The sequence below is a fragment of the Eublepharis macularius genome, chromosome 14 (assembly GCF_028583425.1).
Source record: "Eublepharis macularius isolate TG4126 chromosome 14, MPM_Emac_v1.0, whole genome shotgun sequence".
Lineage (NCBI taxonomy): Eukaryota > Metazoa > Chordata > Lepidosauria > Squamata > Eublepharidae > Eublepharis > Eublepharis macularius.
This window is the reverse complement of record NC_072803.1, coordinates 50,619,868-50,638,244: the sequence shown is the minus strand read 5'-3', so window position 1 is coordinate 50,638,244 and position 18,377 is coordinate 50,619,868. Positions and strand designations below refer to the sequence as shown.

The 18,377-nt window shown below is 43.6% G+C and overlaps 1 protein-coding gene across 1 annotated transcript in view; it reads left to right on the top strand.

Moving 5' to 3' along the window:
• Window positions 1-17,977, top strand: part of TNFSF8 (TNF superfamily member 8) — a 43,161-nt gene extending 25,184 nt beyond the window's left edge. The window contains exons 3-4 of the mRNA XM_054998091.1: window positions 7,232-7,294; window positions 16,831-17,977. Coding sequence (XP_054854066.1) covers window positions 7,232-7,294; window positions 16,831-17,270 — 503 coding nt within the window. The 3' untranslated portion in view covers window positions 17,271-17,977. The remainder of the gene's footprint in view (window positions 1-7,231; window positions 7,295-16,830) is intronic.
• Window positions 17,978-18,377: the final 400 nt, after the last annotated feature.

Below are 18,377 nucleotides of genomic sequence, written 5' to 3'. Positions count from 1 at the left end.
CTGGCCTGGGAATTTCCGCCTTTATTCTCTCACCTGGTCGGGCTTCTGGTTGCATCTGCTCAGTGGCTGCACCCATTGCCTCATCACCGGGTTGGATATCTGGTCGCATTTGCGTAGCGATGTCATCTGGCCGATACAGCAGCAGCTGGCTGTCATCATTCTCTCCCTCTGAAGGGTCACGTGTAGCAGCATTCTGGTTGCTCCTTTGTCGCTCATCAAATTGCACAACTCTGCTTGTAGTAACACTGTTAGTTTCTGGGTTAAAAATCCTATATCCCTTACATCCTGGAGCATATCCTACAAAGATGCCTTCTAAGGCTCTGGGTTCTAGTTTGGATCTCTTTTCCTCTGGTATATGCGCATATGCTTTGCATCCAAATACTCTAAGATGTTCTATGCTTGGCTTCCTATTATGCCATAACTCATAAGGAGTTTTGTTTGTAGCTTTAGTGGGCAATCTGTTTTGTAAGTAGATTGCAGTCATGGCCGCTTCTCCCCAGTGTCTGTAGGGAAGTCCTGAATCTATTAACATACATCTGACCATATTCATGATAGAACGATTTTTGCGCTCGGCGACCCCATTCTGTTCGGGGTTATAGGGAACAGTGAATCTATGTTGGATTCCATTTTCCCTGAGAAATCTCTGTGTAGCATGGGAAACGTACTCACCGCCATTGTCGCTTTGAAAGGCTTGAGGTTTCCTGTTGAACTTGTTAGACACCATGGAAACATAATCACGCAGTTTCTGCTCAGTCTGCGATTTTTCTTTCAGCAAATAGCACACTGTATATCTCGAGAAGTCATCAATGAAAGACAATATATAAAGGTTATTTCCTGTTGATGCTGGTTTAATAGGACCACATAAATCAGTATGGATTAGTTCAAGTGGTTGCCTTGAGCACCTTTGGCTTTGTTTGGGAATTGAAGGTCGAGTTGCCTTTCCCTTTATACAACAAACACATAATTCATCATCATTGCCACATGCACTTATATTAATACCTGTTACCAAGTCCTTAGACTGCAGCTCCTTTATGGCTTGCATATCGCGATGTGCAAATCTTCTATGCCAAAGTTCAATTGGTTCTCCTTTTGTGGTAGCTGTTGTTGCCTTGTAGGCCTTTTCTCCTTGGCAGTCCAGTTCAAAGACTCCATTTCTGAGACTACCTGTGGAATATATCTCTCCTTCGCGAGAAACTGTACATTTGTTATTCTCAAAGTGTATAGAAAATCCTTTTTGTGATAGTACAGGTACGCTTAGTAGGTTTGCCTTTAAATCAGGAATGTATAAAACTTCTTCTACTTTAATTATCTTTTTAGAGAAATCATTATTGCTATGAAGCATAATGGAGCCTTTCCCACTAATTTCCACATTCGTCCCGTTAGCCATCATAACGTTCTTAGATGCACTGGTATCTAATTCATAAAACAGATTAATATCTGAAACCATGTGCGCTGAGGCGCCACTGTCGAGGACCCAAGGGCACTGTGGGCTATCATTTATTCGAGCAATATGAGACACATGATAATTACTATCAGCCCTTGTTTGAGGAAAACCTCTAAAATTACTAGCTCTTGCTGTTGAAAAATCTTCTCTGTTTCTCTCTGCCTGTTGGTTCCTGCTTGCAGCAGCATAATTGTTTCTGCCCTTGTGGCTGTAGCTTCTGTTGCTAAAACACTCCCTCTGGAGGTGACCGGGCTTATTGCATTTGTGGCAGAAGGGAGGAGTCTGCCTTTCTCTAGGATTGGCTCTTTGCCAGTAATCAATTTGCCTAGGTCCTGCCCCTCTGGGTCTGACCTCTCTGACCATGTAACATGAGTCAGTCTTGCATTTCTTTTCCTGAGGATAAGATCTCTGTTCATTGTACTGTGATCTTATCTGATCTAGTACTTCCTCCAATGTAGCCCCTTTTTCAGTAAGAGACTTTGCTAAACTGGAATAACTCTTTGGTAGTGAGCTTAAAACCAGAGCAATTTTCAAATCTTCATCTAGAATCTGACCAACAGTAGCTAGTTTATCTATTTGATTCAACAAAGATTCAATATGAGCATTCACATCTCCATTATCTTCCATTTTAGTCGAAAATAGCTGTCTGAATAAATCAATTTGTAGTAACTGGTCTGACATTTTCAAGAAATCTCAAAGTACTTCTCTAGAAAACTTTACTTTTCCCTCTTTAACTTTTAGTTTCCTGGCTCAAGTTAGCCAAAACGTTTTAAAAGGAGGTTTCTCTGCTTTTTCTGTGCACGCTTGAGGGTAGGGAAAAAGCTGTTAGACTTTTCACCTAATTTCTTTCTTTGTTCCTCATGAGGTTGCCTGTGAGGGCATTCACGTGCTAATTAAGTCCTTTTGTTCTGCCTGGCTGTTAGACCAGCAGTCAAGGAAAAAACTTTGCAGTTTGAAACTCTTTACTTCTAGATTCAGCTATGGGCTTTTCTTTGGCCCTGAGGAACTTATTCAAGACTGGGCTACCATTAACCCTGTTAGAGATTTATGGTATTTTATATATTTTAGTTTAGTAACTTAGCAGAGTAACATATAGCAGAGTAATTTTAGTCAGAAGCGTTTAAACCCTCTCAAACGTGCATTAATTAATCCTCAGACAAAATTCATAGAAAGATAGAACTTACAGTTTATTGTAGCAGATTTCTCCATAGCAATATCTTCTGGTAATATCAAGGGAAAGAACCTATCTATAGAGTTACATTCTCTAAGCTAATACCACGGCCTGAAAATATAGGCAGCGAGGCTGTAGGTGCAGGGCTTGTGGACAAAGAGAAGGGCTCCATGAGGAGCATGGTGGCTTTACATCTTTCTCTTGGAAGAGCATGAGGGAAGGTGTGAAATCTCCCAAGAAGCACAGAGGCAAGAGAGGAGGAGTCAGTAGGCGTTCCCACCTTAGACAAGAGAGTGGCAGATTGCTAGACTTATACATTACATTCAAAAGAGACATGCAGCGCCCCCCAGTGTCCAAAGGCAGGCTGAGTCGCCTATTCCAACATGGAGGAGAGCCTGCTGGCCCCCACGAACAGCCAACCATGAACATGTTCATGAACAGGGCCATGTTTGTGGTTGTTCGTGAGTCCCTGTTCGTGGATGGCAACGAACAACGAACATCATGTTCATTTTTTTTCTGTTCATGCCCATCTCTAATCAGAACCAGAATTTGGTATTAGCTGGCATTTACTGGCTTTCAAAGCCAAGTTTTTTCAGAAGGCTGTTCTACTAGCTGAACTATTAAATAGGGACAAAGAAATTTTCCTTGTTCCAATTCTTTCTTGATCTGAAATTTCACTACCCTTGTGCTCTGATTCTCCTGAAATCTGATTCAACCAGGAACATTTTAAAAATAAATTCTAGAATTATAACCTCTTTCAGTTCCTTTATTTAATTTGTATTTCCCTCTTCCTCTGTTACCAACACATACATGTGCATTGATAAAATGGTTCAAAAAATGATGTGATTGAAGTTATGATTTCATCCTCTTTGTTGGCCTTTGATGTACATGTGTGGATCTCTGTGCATTCATAAAATACCAAATCAGGCCGGTGTACAATCACATCAAAATTGCTCTTGTACAATATTCTGTCAATGCATGCATATACAAGAGACAAGTTAATCTGGAACTCCAAAATCTGGAAAGAAATTTGAATGAGGAAAATTTTGGTATCTAATTGAAAATTGTGGCTGGATTCAACTAGCTTTTCTATTAATGCAAAGGGTAGGAAGGAGTCATCTTTGACCACCAAAAAGGCAAGCCTGGGGATTATGGCAGCTGTATGGACAAAAGTCATGAGTGACAGGGGCTCCAACAGAGGCCAATTGGGCAAGATTGAATGAAAAACTTGACTAGATCCATGCCATTATTTTGCTGGCTGCCAACCATCAGGGCCAGATCTAGGGTTGCTGGTGCCCAGGGCAACCCTAGTCTGACCCCTCACTACACGCGCATTCCCGGTGCTGCGTGATGATGTCACTTCTGTGACATCATCACGCAGGGAGGAGCGTGCCGCCTGCGTGGTGTGCCAGTGGAGGCAGCATGTGGGGCTGGGAAACCGCCCACACCATTCGCCTCCCCACAGGACAGGGTGCGGCTGGCTGCCCCCTGTCCTGTGCAGAGGCGAATGGTGCGGGCAGCCTCGCAGCCCCGCATGCTGCCTTCTGCCTGCCCTGCAGGACAGGGGACGTGCGGCAAGCTGACCGCCACCTGTCCTGCAGGGCAGGCGAAAGGCAGCATGGGGGGTTGGAAGGCTGCCCATGCTGCCACCCATGCACTCCTGGCAGCTGGCAGCTGCTCTCGGCGCCCCCTCCCTGGCGGCGCCAGGGGCAGACTACCCCCCCTGCCCCCCCCAATCCGGCCCTGCCAACCATATGCAAACAGACAATTACCTGCTCAAAGATGAACAATCAAAGAGCAGTCACAGTGTCTATTTGCGTTCACGGAGAAATGTCATTTGTATATATCAGCACTGCCACAATGTTTATAAATGCCATAGCAATTTCTACATGCATATTGGCTCAAAAACTAGCCATCCTGGAAATCACAATAATGGCAATGATATGGACAGCCACCATATGGAAATAATGGTCAACCCAAAACCTAGGTTAAGCTGTCTTCTGTGCATTAATGTCTTCTGTTAAAATGTACAGAGGGGGAATAACTAGACCTATATTCAGTGTGCAAACTCTTGCCTTGGTGGTGAGGATATTTTGCCAGTGAATAGAAGCTGAAATACAGAAATGAAAAGATTATGCCATCAAATTAACAAAGCCTTTCATGACAGGCCTGCTTTGCTGAGTAGAATCAGTACTATTAGAGCCAACCAATAAATCTTTGTTCCATATTTCTATCAGATTTTACTGAGCGCTAGGTGCTATTAACTAAACGGCAACTGGTACTTAAAGGCAATTTGATTCATACATGCACACATATTCATTATTCAGCTATCAATCCTCAAGGCACAAATTGGAAACAATCCACCAGTCCCTAATTGAGATTAATACGCTGTGGGATAATTGAATGTTCACTGAAGATGGATCTACCTGGTATGTGTTTGCTGGCATGGTGTAGGGAACAGATAGTGCGGAAAACAAGACATAACATTAATTGCTCAAGAAAGGCCACCTCTTTACATGTATGTTTCCTATTTATTTGGCTTTGGTTGTTGCTTCAGTGGCTGAAAACAGGGCAGATGCTATAAAGATAATTGAAATGGGATAGCAGCCTCTGTTAGATTGCCTAGGAGGTTAATCTCCATTTGATGCCCCCCTTCTTTCTCAAAGAGTAGTGCATCAATGTAATTTTTTCTCACTTGGGGAAAAACTCCAGATATGCCTATAACCTCTTCCAAAACATTTGACATCAGGATTTAACACAGCAAAATGTTAAATGGGACAGCCTACTCACTGAACACTGGTAGCTTTCCTCCTTAACTCCACACATCTCCAGTTTCAAAGCAGTAGCAGGCTCTTCAGCTTACATTTTTTTGGTGACTTTTTGGAAAAGTGCGGGAAATTGCATTGTCATAAAAGGAGACCAAGTCTCCCAAATCTACCTGAAATTAGGAATGTTGCTGAACTCCACAGTCTGCTCAGGAAGACCTAATTTGACTGGCAGCCATTCTCCACTGTCCCAGGCAGAAAAGATGTTTCCTCCTATTTGTGGTCCTTTAAGCGGACATTGAGCTTATAATGGCCTGGCAGCAGTTGACTGTTGGTTGATGATGGAACCCCGGTAACTGTACTGTAGATAACTCCTGATGCTCATGTTTCTGTACCAGTGCCTTTGTGTGCCATTTCCTGGCATCCTCCAGTGAACAGGATCCCCGTTCAGCACAGGCAGCTGGTAGCCCTCCAGCAAACCTCCCCATGGGTTGCCACAGCCAAAACATCCCTTCTTCATATGCTCCACCAATGAGCTACAGTCTATTTCTTGAACTAAGCCAAGTTCCTTCTTAGGAAGAACTTGGCAGCGACTTTCGCTCAATTTCTAGTGCATGGCTTCTGGTCAGGAGTAAGGATTACTGGCTGACTGGAGTACCGCTCTTTCACATAAAACATTCCAAGTGGCTCCTCTTTATGCAGTGCACAACAAAGCAATTTTTGTTGAGCTCCCTTGGTCAGAAAGATGCGTTTGAAGTTTTATGATATATAAATCAGTTACTTCCTTGATGACAAGCTAGGCTGTAACTTACAAGCATGGTTTGTGATCTGTTGAAAGTTGTGATATATCTTCCGTATTTATTGTTCCAGGTGAAGCTTGAAGTTTCAGCTTGGGGCCAGTAGAGGGCTCTGATTTCTCTTGTTTGAGAGCTCACATGAGACTCAAAAAGGTTTATAAAACTTTAAAGCTACACAATGCTTTATGTCATTTGGGTGGGTCTTAATAAAATGTATGAGAGAGAGAGAAAGAGAGAGATCAAAGTCTGAGCATGCATCAACAGCTGCTATCAGCCTCCACTTCCGGGTCTGATTAATAAATATTGCATGTGTGCAGATGCAAAAGCAAAACACCTGCTTGAAATCTCTTCTGCCCAGTTTTCAGACACTGAAGCAACAACCAAAACCAAATAAATCGGAAACATGGGATAAACCCCCCACGAAAAGAGGTGGCCTTTCTTGAGCAATTAATGTTATGTCTTGTTTCCTGCACTATCTATGCCCTACACCGTGCCAGCAAACACATACAATGTAGCTACATCTTCAGTGAACAACAGGTTAAGGATGATGTCCAGTTCCTAACACAAAAGGAGCATTATGAGCACAAAACATATGACAAGCCCATCATTAGCAAATTTTGTCTGCAGCATCACTAAGAGGAAACCAGAAGGGGATGTTCTAAAATTCCGGATGCTGGTCCATCTAGCCCAGTAGTTGTTATTCTGACCAGCAATAGTTCTCTTGGGTCTCGGGAAAAGGAAAGAGAAGGGAAATCTCTGGATGTGCCAGCAGGGTAATGCTCAGCTAAGAAGAAGAAGGGAGGGGTAATGGTCATCTAATCTTGCCGTGGTGGTGGTGACTCGTTATGAGTCACTGAAATATATATTCTACATGTGCAGCAGTATGAGATGTAATGAGATGGAGGAATGGACAGTACTGTAAGCTAGGCTAGAACCTTTCTATGTATGATGCTCTTGATGAGTTCAGTGCCTTTACAGAGTGACAGCATGAAGATGGCTCCTGCCCTGAGGAGCTTTCAATCTAATACGATTTTTTTTGCATGGACAATTTCAGCAGAAGCTGCCACAAGACACCCACCGAATATGTCGTCTATGAAAGCTGCTGCATATCTTCAAGGTCAGTGCGGGCATTTAAGACATTAAAAAAAATGGATTTGCAATGTCTTGTTGGTTAAAGCTCCAGTTCATCTTTGTTGAATACCTGTAGTTCTTTCCATTCTGTCATCCTTCTTGTCTGTCCCATGAACTTCTGAGCCACATGTGCTGGGGACTTGAGCTTTCTCTGCACTATCTAATGTGATTTGCTTAGTCATTCTTTGGGCATGGTGAAAAGTTATAACTTCAGCGTACGTTGCTTGCCTTGACTAAGGGCATGGCCAGCAGATTTACACTCTAAAAATATCATCCTAGTTTAGCACTTTTAGAGAGACAAGCTATTTGGGGATGCCCTGGAAAGATCTGGGTTGAGACCCAGGACAAAAGAAAGTGTTGCCAACAGCATTCAAACAATATGAGACGTGATCCCTTGGCCCTCAGCCATTTTATTCACAACTCACTCTACTAAGGTCCAAATAGGATTCCAAGTGACCATCCTGGGGTTAATCTAGACAGTCTTTTTTTAATAAGGGGAGTCCTTTCGAGAACCCACTTGTAGTATAGTGGTTAAGTAACTGAACTGTGTTGCAGTACTCTGCTGCTTCAAATCTCACTAGTTGCTACTGCCATGAACTTACCACATGGCCCTGGGTAAACCATTCCTCTCAGTTCCAGTTCCCCAGCTGTATTGTGGGGATAAGGCTTACTTTGTCCCACAATCAAACAGTTCTCCACATGTGGAAAGAGATCCAACCTTGTGATGTGATTTATTTAGTCATCCTTTGGGCATGGTAAAAAGTTGTAACTTCAGCGTATGCAGCTTGCCTTATACCAAGTCAGGCCTTTGGTCCATCTGTTACCTGAATTGGTCTCCTTGAGAGTAAATAGAATTTGGGGGGGGAATTAGCAAGCAAGGAAGTCAGCTATGCGAGAGGCCAGTAACCGCGGGATCTTATCACCAATAATTTATGGAGTCCTTTCCCAAGGATATACACACAGGAAAACGGTGTTCTCAATTAAAAGGTAACTTTTATTCAAAGGGTAAATGCATACACATGCAAACACACAAGAGGCCTAAGGAAAGCAGTGGTGAAGGTGGAATAGATTTGAGGGATTGCAAGGTGATAATTACCTATCTGAAGAGCAGGAAAGTCCACGGAGGGAGCACTTCAAATGCCAGCGTTCTCGGCCAAGAGAGCAAGAGACTTAGGGAAAACCTCAAGGGAACAGCGCTTTGGATCTGGTAAGCATGTACAGAAAGAGAAGGAAGTGACCCTAAGGGAGCAGCCAGGAAGCGTGCACAATTTGAATGGGCCAGGGCCCTACCTTTATAGGTAAAATGTGCCCTGAGGTGGTAGAACCCACCTAGCTGTTAGAACAAAGACTCCAACGGTCAGTTCCTGGAACTGACAAAAGTTTTTTATTGCCTTGATTGGTAGCTGCTAGGGTGTGTGAAAGCAAATGCAAAATTTGTTCTAGCGCTACACAAAGGAATAGTTTGTTAATGAAGTCCACTGGAGCTAAACTGATGAATTTAGTTGGGGGAATGTACCTTCCCAGGAACACTGTAAATACTTATAAATGTCGTTTGATTAGCTCCTCAATCAAGGACAGGAGATCTCATCATGGAAGAAGGGAAAGGAATATGCCAAGTGGGGATGACTCTGCGAGACCTTTGTTGCGCTGGATTCCTAAGGGGCTGGGGAGACTACAAATCCAATCACCACTGATCACCCCACATTCCTATGTGGCATTCCATTCATGCCTGGGTCTCCCGGGCGGGACTCAGCAGCTGTTCACTGGAGGTCCTCTGGCTGCAATACAAACTGCCATTTTAAATCCAGAGACCTGGCGCCATTTAATATCACAGGCAGCCATGTTAAAATGGCTATTAAAGATGGCGGAGGCCGGGCCGACTGCTTACATATCTAGCTCACTATTATTTGCTGTGACCAGCAGCAGCTCTCTAGGGTCTCAGGAAAAGAAGAGCATTACCTCCTAGCTCAGTTTCTTTAACTAATTGGACCTGACACCTTCTGCAGGCAAAGCGGGAGCTCTGTTTTGGGCTGCAAATCAGCACTCTACTGGTTCAAATCCCACTACTGCCATGAGCTCAGTAGGTGGCCTTGGGTAAGCCACTCCTCTCAGCCCCAGTTCCCCAGCTGCATTGTGGGAATAATAATAACACTAACTTGTTCACTGCTCTGGATGAGGCACTAATCTGTCTAGAAGAGCAGTATATAAGTGCAGTTATTATTTTTATTATAGTTAAGTGAATTTTAGTTTGATGGCAGAGCATGCAAAAAGTCTTAGGTTCAATCTCTGCCATGACTAGTTAAAAAATTTCAGGTTGCAAGCATTTGGCCTTGTTTGCCTAAGACCTAGAAGAGCTGCCAGTCAGAGAAGAGAATACTGTGACAGATGGACCAGTGATCTCACTCTGGAAACGCATTAGACGTGGTGAACTTCAATCATGGTTGGAACATTTGGAAGTTGGCCTCACTATGTGAACTTGTCATGTGACAAATTGCTGAATCAACAAGAAGATTGACAATACAGTCCTAACTAGAGATGGGCATGAACCAGAAAAAAAATGAACCATGTGGTTCATGGTTCGTCGCATTTCATGAACCATAAACTTTCACAAACCTTCCCTGGTTCACAAACCGGTTCGTTTGGTTCATGAAAACATCACATCCAAGTCAGCAAATTATCACTTCCGGGTCAGCAGAAGGTCACTTCCGAGCCAGCAGAAGGCCACTTCAGGGTCAGCAGAAGGTCTACAGGAAGTTCATCTCCTGTTGCCTAGGAAATTGATTGATCGGTGCCAGGCTGCCTGCAGCGACGAACCAAAAAATAAACCAAACAAACCAGCCGAAAGTTCGTGGTGGTTCATCAGAAATGAGCTCTGACGAACCACTGGTTCGTGAACCATGAACCGGCCCGGTTCATCATGAACTTTGGTTCGTATTTTGGTTTGTGCCCATCTCTAGTCCTACCCAGAGTTGTACTCATTCGAGGTCATTGAGCTCAGTGGTTTTAGAAAGGTATCATTCTACTTAAAGCAGTGCTGCCTATGTAGCCTCTTATGTCCCTTCTGGCAACTGCCTGGAAGAATCTCCATGGGTGGAGTCTGTCCTGGAAAATGTAGGGATGAAGAGATTTCCCTGATACCATTCTTTGTTATTTTGGAACTTTGAATCATCGAATCATAGGGTTGGAAGGTATCTCTAGGGGTCATCTAGTCCAACCCCCTGCAAAATGCAGGAAATTCACAAATACCTCCCCTCCACACACACCCAGTAACCCTTACTCCATGCTCAGACCATGCTCAGAAGATGGCAAAACATCATCAGGCCTGGGGGAAATTGCTACCTGACCTCAAAGTGGTGATCAACCTTACTCTGGGCATGTAAGAAGGGGCCATGAAAACTAAGCACTGATGTAGCCCTTCTTGTCCTCCCTCTCATGATCTGCCTAAGTTCACAGAATAAGCATTGCTGTCAGATGGCTATCTAGCTTCTACTTAATAACCTTCAAAGAAGGAGAGCCCACCACATCCAGAGGAAGCCTGTTCCACTGAGGGACTGCTCGAACTGTCAGGACTGCTCAATAGGGATGTGCGCTTCGGGTTTCAGCAACCTGAAGCAAACACAGATCAATCCTGATTCAGGTTGACCTGTGTTTCCTGAATTGGCCCCAGCAGAGCTGCCCCAATTCTGGAAACCTGAAGCAGACCAACCTAAAGCAATTCAGGTTGATTCGGGTTGCTCTGTGTAGCCTTTTCTGCTTGCCATGGCAAGGAAAAAGGCTTTAAACGGCTCTTCCATTCCCTCTTCCCTCCCTTGTGTTCAGGAGCAGGAGGGGGAGAGGGGGGGCATCAGGGAAGGGACTTGAGATTGGCTGACATAACAAGCCAATCACCACAGCAGCCAGCAGCTCTTCATTTCCCTATTGGTGATTCTCCGGGAGTACATTGTGATTCTCTGGGAGGATATTGTTTTTTTGAATTTGTTTTAAATGCTGCTGCAGTGAGCGGCTGGTTTCAATTGGGGGCTTCTGCAACTTAAGCCATAAATTGGCAAACTTGCCCTGCTTAAGCCATGTGCTTGCCACTCTCTGGGCTGGCTGTGCTGCTGCTGCGCGATTGCTCCTGCTGCTGAGTGACCTGCTGCTGCTGCTGCTGCTGGACCAACTGGATTTTACTGGGCTACCTAGACTGGACTGGCTACCTGGTGGACCTAGACTGGACTGTCTGCAACAGGTTTGAGACTCACTTTTTGTTTCTATTTGGTGAGTCACTTTCACTGACTCACTTTTTGTTTCTATTTGGGGGGAGAGGGTGGTGGTTGATTCTCTAGCCTTGGTGGCTTGAAGAAGGGGGAAATTGTGGGTAAATCTTCTGTTTGATTATTGCTTCTTAAATATTGCTTCTGTGTAATCATTGCTGTGTGGGGGCTGGAGAGAGGGGGATGAGTTTTGACCTTGTTCTGTGCCTTGATTCTCCTGTTGCTGCATTTTAATCCAGCTTTGTTGGGCAACTGAGAGGAGAGAACACTTCTTTTACTGCTGCTGTGAGGAATTTGGTGCTGGCTTTGCTGTGTGTGGGCTTCTTTGGTACAGTTTTGCTTCTGGGGGTCCACTGATTCATTTGCTTCCTGTTTACTGCATTGCGTTGCTGGGTGCTGTTGACTGGAGAGGGGGGCTTGCATATTTGGGGAGGTTTCTGAGAGTGTTCTAAAAAAGAGGCTTTTAAAAAGTTTTTGGTAGTTAAAGGTAAGCTAGGCAGCTGCTTGGGGCCCGTAAATTCCAGGGGCAACCCCATCAGCCATGTAAGCAGTTTGGGGGGGGGCATGGGTGAGGCATTTGGATTTAACTTTTTCAGTGCACCCTTAGGCAAAAGGTCAGAGAGGTAGCCTGAGGCAGACAAACCAGTCTTGTGGCAATTGGAAGTCTAACAGATTTATTGGGGCAGAAGCTTTTGTGAGCCAGCGTCCATTTGGTCAGTTCTAACACGGTTATGTTTTTCGGACGAACGAATCTGCCTTATATCAAGCCTTCTTGGTATTTGTTCCAACTGGCAGTGACTCTCTGAGGTCTCTGACAGAGAAAGGACCTCTCCCAACAACTGCTACCCAAGCCCCTTTTATGTAGAGTTGCAAGGGATTGATCCCGAGGACAGCCTGTAGTACAGATGAATTTATAGAGAGCACAAACAGTGTGATTGTTCTTACTCAAATGAAAAGAAAAATGAGGAACAGGTTGCCGACCAACCCTTGACTCCCTGTTGTGCTGCAACTGCAGATAAAACAAGGTGAAGTTGTGTGTATGTAATTGAATAGGGCTGCTCTGAGTGACTCACCGTGGTTTTAAAAATGCACCTTCAATAGGGTGGCCAAGTTTATTGCGCACGGAAATGTGGTGCCTTTAAGAGCTGTTAGAGCAGGCTGAAACCAAGAAATTCAGCTTTGCTCATTGCAGTATTCTCAGGCTGCAAACAGTTTAGGGCCTACTGGACAGCGATTCCAACAAATGCATTTTCGATGTATTGTCAAACGCTTTCACGGCCAGAGAATGATGGTTGTTGTGGATTTTCCAGGCTGTATTGCCATGGTCTTGGCATTGTAGTTCCTGACGTTTCGCCAGCAGCTGTGACTGGCATCTTCAGAGGTGTAGCACCGAAAGACAGGGATCTCTCAGTGTCAAACTGTGGAGGAGATGTTTGCAGGTGATTTATATCTACTCAGAAAGGTGGGTTGGGTTGTGTCATCCTGTAAGGATTTCCCAGGGTGTGGAATGCTAATGGAGTGCTAATGCTTCACTGTATCCTGAGGAGGTCCTTTTGCATATGGATTGGTGCTTGATATGCTAGTCTTCTCTGCAGGGCTATTGTGGGTTGTAGAGTCTTTTGTTAGCCTGGTGTTTTTCAGAACTGGAAACCATGCTCTGTTCATTCTTAAAGTCTCTTCTTTCCTGTTGAAGTTTTGCTTATACTTGTGAATTTCAATGGCTTCCCTGTGCAATCTGACAAAGTAGTTGGACATGAGTAGATATAAATCACCTGCAAACATCTCCTACACAGTTTGACACTGAGAGATCCCTGTCTTTCGGTGCTACACCTCTGAAGATGCCAGTCACAGCTGCTGGCGAAACGTCAGGAAGACCATGGCAATACAGCCCAGAAAATCCACAACAACCACAGTTGTAGGTCTCTTTATACTTTTGCCCACTGAATTAAATTGTTAGCTAGGGATTCAAGGCCTCTTCTTCTTGCGTAGGAATTAGCAAGAGTTCAGGTTCTCAAGTAGTGTTGATAAATAGGAGGTCCGTTTGTGCTTTTAACTAGGGTATTCCTGCCCATCTCTGGCTCCCTTGGAACCAGAGCTGGCATGTGTAGAAGAAGGCTTCCTGTTATAGGCTTCCCTATAGATCTTTGGGGTTCAAGGCCAGCTTGATTCCTGAAGAGGAATTCAGCTGTTTGCTAGTGTAGTGCCACGAAACTAAATAGGGCCTTGAAAAGACATTTCTGTGTCCATCTCCAGGAACAGAGCTACAAAAAAAGCAAGTTTTCAGAGTAGGCAGGCAGTTAGTTTTTAAGAATAAACTCCATTTGTGAATAGGTGCTTCACTCTGTGGGCCTGCTTAATAAGGTTAGTTAATGCAGTTAATATGGTGCAGTTCCTGTTGAGACATTTCAGTTCTGTTAGGCGAGGGTGTAATGTTGTTGTATCCTGTTGTTGTGTGCTGTAAGCCACCCTCAGCTCACTTGTGGGGAGGGTGGGGCAGAAATCTGAGAAATAAAATTTTCAAAAATTATTTTTGGTGTGTTTTTGGTTGTGTTTTTGGTGTGTTTTTGATTCTCTGGTGTGATGGTGGGGGTTGATTTAATCTAGGACTGTAGATGGTGATTAAACATTGATGTGATGTTTTTAATGAAACTTGGGTGGCCATGAGAGGAGGGTTGGGAGAGGGTCCCCTGAAGGTTTGGTGCATTTTGCTTCCAAAATGCCACCCCCAGCCTCCTGGGAACCTTCCCCATGTTTTTTCACATAGGAAACAAAAGAGATAGGTGGCTGGGGGGGACCTTGTTTGGGGGACCATAACTTGCCCCCCCCAGTCCAATCTCCCTGAAACTTGGGTGGCTGTGAGAGGAGGTGGGGAGAGGGTCCCCTGAAAATTTGGTGCAATTAGGGAAGAAAATGCTCCGGATAGTCAGGAGCAGTGTTTCCCATTGGAAACAATGGCCAAATCTTTCTTAATAAACCCGAATCTGCTTAAATACCTGAACCCGAAGCAGCTTGCTGATTCACGTTTCAGATTTACCCAGATTTTTTTCCTGCTCTGGGTAAACCAGAAGCAGGAAACCTGGATCTTTTGGGGGTGCACACCCCTACTGCTCAATTTTGCTATTTGCTGTATGCCACACCTCTTCATTTCCACTTTACCTAGGAGAATTGCTAAAAAAAAATCCTGAAATAGACCATATGCAATTTGTTGTCTATTCCTTCAGTTCATTAAAAAACTTTTACTTTCTAAGTTACTTTAAAAGACCACTCACAAAAATCCTAAACAATTGAATTAAAATGGCTTTGTGGGGTGATGTTCTATCAATGCACACATGCACATCAGTAATCCGGAGGGAGTGAGAATGCATGGAAGGAACAGAAATGCTATAGCAAATGCACAGAGCTTTGTGCGAGATTTGGCAATAAGAATGGAGGATTCTTAAAGCAATAGTTCTGCTTTGTATGCAAAAATAGTTAATTTGGTAGTCCAAAATCCAAGAGAAATTTAGATTAGGATTTTGGAAGGATCCCTAAGGAAAAAGATCCAGAGCAATAAAAACAAAGTTTTCTTTTCAATTTTTTCAACTGCTATATGGATGGGCTCAGTAGAACTGCTTGCATGAGCATGGAAATAATTATTACAAAGGCTCTACAAATTAAATATTCTATGTGAGCATAATAGGCACCGTATTATTAATGCAAATACACTTCAGGATTTGACTCACTTTTAGGGAGATATGCTTCACCAATTGTTTATACTCCCTGATGCAATTCTAATTTTCTTCACCCTCTAATGCAAATTCTCTAGAAATTACATAGATGGGTGATGCCTATAGTCTGATTAGACATGATAACCAATAGGATCTGAGTTGATTTCCTGAATGCCTTATCAATTAGATATACTTCCAGATATAATTGCAGGGTTTTATTTACACTTGTTTGCGTAGACTTTGGATTTACGTCTGTAAGTCCTGCAAATGGGGTTATGAGAGTTAATGAGTTGCAGAGTATTTTCAGCATATATCCATGTTCAATGTTTTATGCTTCTTGATGTAACTGCAATATTCTTTATAACCCTTTCATGAACTTGACTATGATTGAGATCTCATATTTTGTGTGCTTCTGTAAGATGTTTCTGAAATTCTCCTCATCCTATTTTCTCACTCATCTTTGGATTTCCAAATGACCTGGCCTTGTCAGCGATGTCAAACTGATGCATTAGAGGTCCTCCATGGTTTCACCATTAATATTTCTGCTTAGGTGTCATTAGCCACAAATTCGCAGGCCCTCTAGTTCATTTGTACCTCCCTCCCATTCCTTTTCCAATATGCAAATGTGCATTGATTGAAAACGCAAAATGGCAATATCCATGCGCTCATACATGTGCTTGAACCAAGACAGACAGTCAGATATTTTATGGTATGGCAAATTGCACTTGCTGCATGATGGGAGGATGGAGGAATGAAACGCAGAACAACATCCCAGAACTGTCAAGGACTAAGGGAAGCTTACAGTAGAGCCAACACATCCCCGCCCTTCTCCCCAAGAATTTCATGATAGTGAATCCCAGGGGGTGCTAAATGAAGCTAAATCTGTTCTGAATGATCCATCAAACAACTGTCTATGCAATTCAGGTCATGCCATTATAAACAGTTGCCACTGAAACTGCAGAACAGAGTGTGATGCACCTTTCTATCTGTGGTCTGTGCAAAATGAATGCAAATCTGGTGGCCGCAAAGATGTCGTACAAGCTAATCATATGGAATGCAGCGTTCTGCTCTTAATGTATGACAGTTCCTGTGTAATATAGAGCAGAACCACAAGTGACAAAAGGCACAGATTGGACACTTGTCAGCTTCCCTCAAGTTTTGATGGGAAATGTAGGCAGCTTGGTGGAATGCTGGACAAGTGACAGTTGAGAAGTCCATTGGACAGCAGTCAGAGAGCCAAGCCGCAAGACCAGGACGCCTACATTTCCCATCAAAACTTGAGGGAAGCAGACAAGTGTCCAATCTGTGCCTTTTGTCACTTGTGGTTCTGCTCATAGTGGTCATTAGGACATGACTTGGTTCAAATTGCCATTCAGCTCCCTGGGGTAACCTTGGGCCAGGCACACTCCCTCTTCATTTGTGGGGTTCAAGCAGGGGCCCTTGGTATGAAAATAGGGATGGCTCAAGCGTGTGTCTGTTTTTGGAAATTTTGGAAGGCATGGATAAGCTTGTTGAGATCCTTTTCAATGATAATAGTTTTCTCTCTTCCCTGCCTCTCCCAGTCTTAAAGCCAATCAACCAGTCACAGCTGAGGTGGATCAAAGACGGCATTCTACACAACATAGAGTATAATGACGGAAACCTCGTGATCCAACAGCCCGGACTGTATTTCATCTATTGCCATTTACACTTTTTTATCAATAACTGCCCAGACAAGACATCAGATCTAAAGCTAGAGATTCTTGTGAATGAGACTTCGAAGAAACAAACTCTGCTCACTTTGTGCAGCTGTGAGAAGACATCCAATGGGACATACCACAACCTCTTCCAGGTACTTCTGATGGAGCTGAAGAAGGGGTATCGGATAGCAGTGAAAGTCACACCGTTTAAATACGTGGACACAGTTGTTCTTTCCTCAAACAATGTTCTAGGAGTCTTCTTGTACGACCGTGAAGACTGGAGACACCCTTTGTTCAATACAGTTGTTTGGAATGGTCGTTAGCTAAACGATAACCAACATCTTGTGTTTTAGGTGCACCACATCCAGCCCCACTTGTTAAGGGAAAGCCAAATACTCAGTTCTTATTATGTTGAAGTTGTTTCCGTCGCCATTATTTTTAAAGACTAGGCTTTTGCTGCAGGCATCCCAGACCAAACATAATCTGGAATTACAAAACATATATTCAACGAGAGAATGGATTGGCATTACAAGCAGAGTCAGAAAGGGAAGAGAACCAGAAGTAGTTCCCTATGCTTTAAGGTTGTCCTGCCCCATCCCCACCCCGTTCAATTTCTTGGGCCATCGACTTAAGTGGAGGGACCTGCTTTTATTGTCCTGTTTCATCTCCAAATGCAACCAACGTATTGCCCGTTTCCACCTCCTCTGGCCATGTCTGCAGGCAAACAAATACCTTGGCTGGCAGACTGTACTGTATGTCCATGAACCCAGCCCAGAGCGGCAAGAAACACTTACCAGGTCATATTCCTGATAGGCCATGATGCCAATTTTTCCCCCCAAATCCCACTAATTTAAGATATAAAAATAATGAAAATAGGTAGATTCAATTTGCTGCATTTTGCAAATCAATACGATATCATTTTGTATTGCTTTTATTATAATTTTGTATAAAACTAGTATTTTTCATCTTTCAGTTTTCGAAATATACAGTTTCAATACTCAGCTGTATTAATTCTGGCATTAAATACATATGGTTTGGGGGAAATTATATGCATATTTGTATTTTTTTTTTCAATTGAGGAAAAAAACTGACATTCAAACAGTCAGCCCGACCCTCACCACTGGTCCTATCAGGGCCACATGCTATGGTTTTCCATGGATTGTTTCTCCATTCGCTGACCTGATTTTCTGTCAATTAGTCACATGTCAGCTGCAGATTCTTTGTGGGGAACTCAATTCCCAAGTGTGGAGGGATGCTATTTGGATTGTGACTGGGGTATGCAGGAAAAGGGGGCTTCTGCTTTCCCCACTGTATATTTTCCCAGCTCAAAATGGCCCATTGGGGGCTGCATGTGTATTGACAGGGTACTAGTGAGAAGGCAGAAGCCCCTTTTCTCCACACACTCCAATAACTATACAAACCAGACCCTT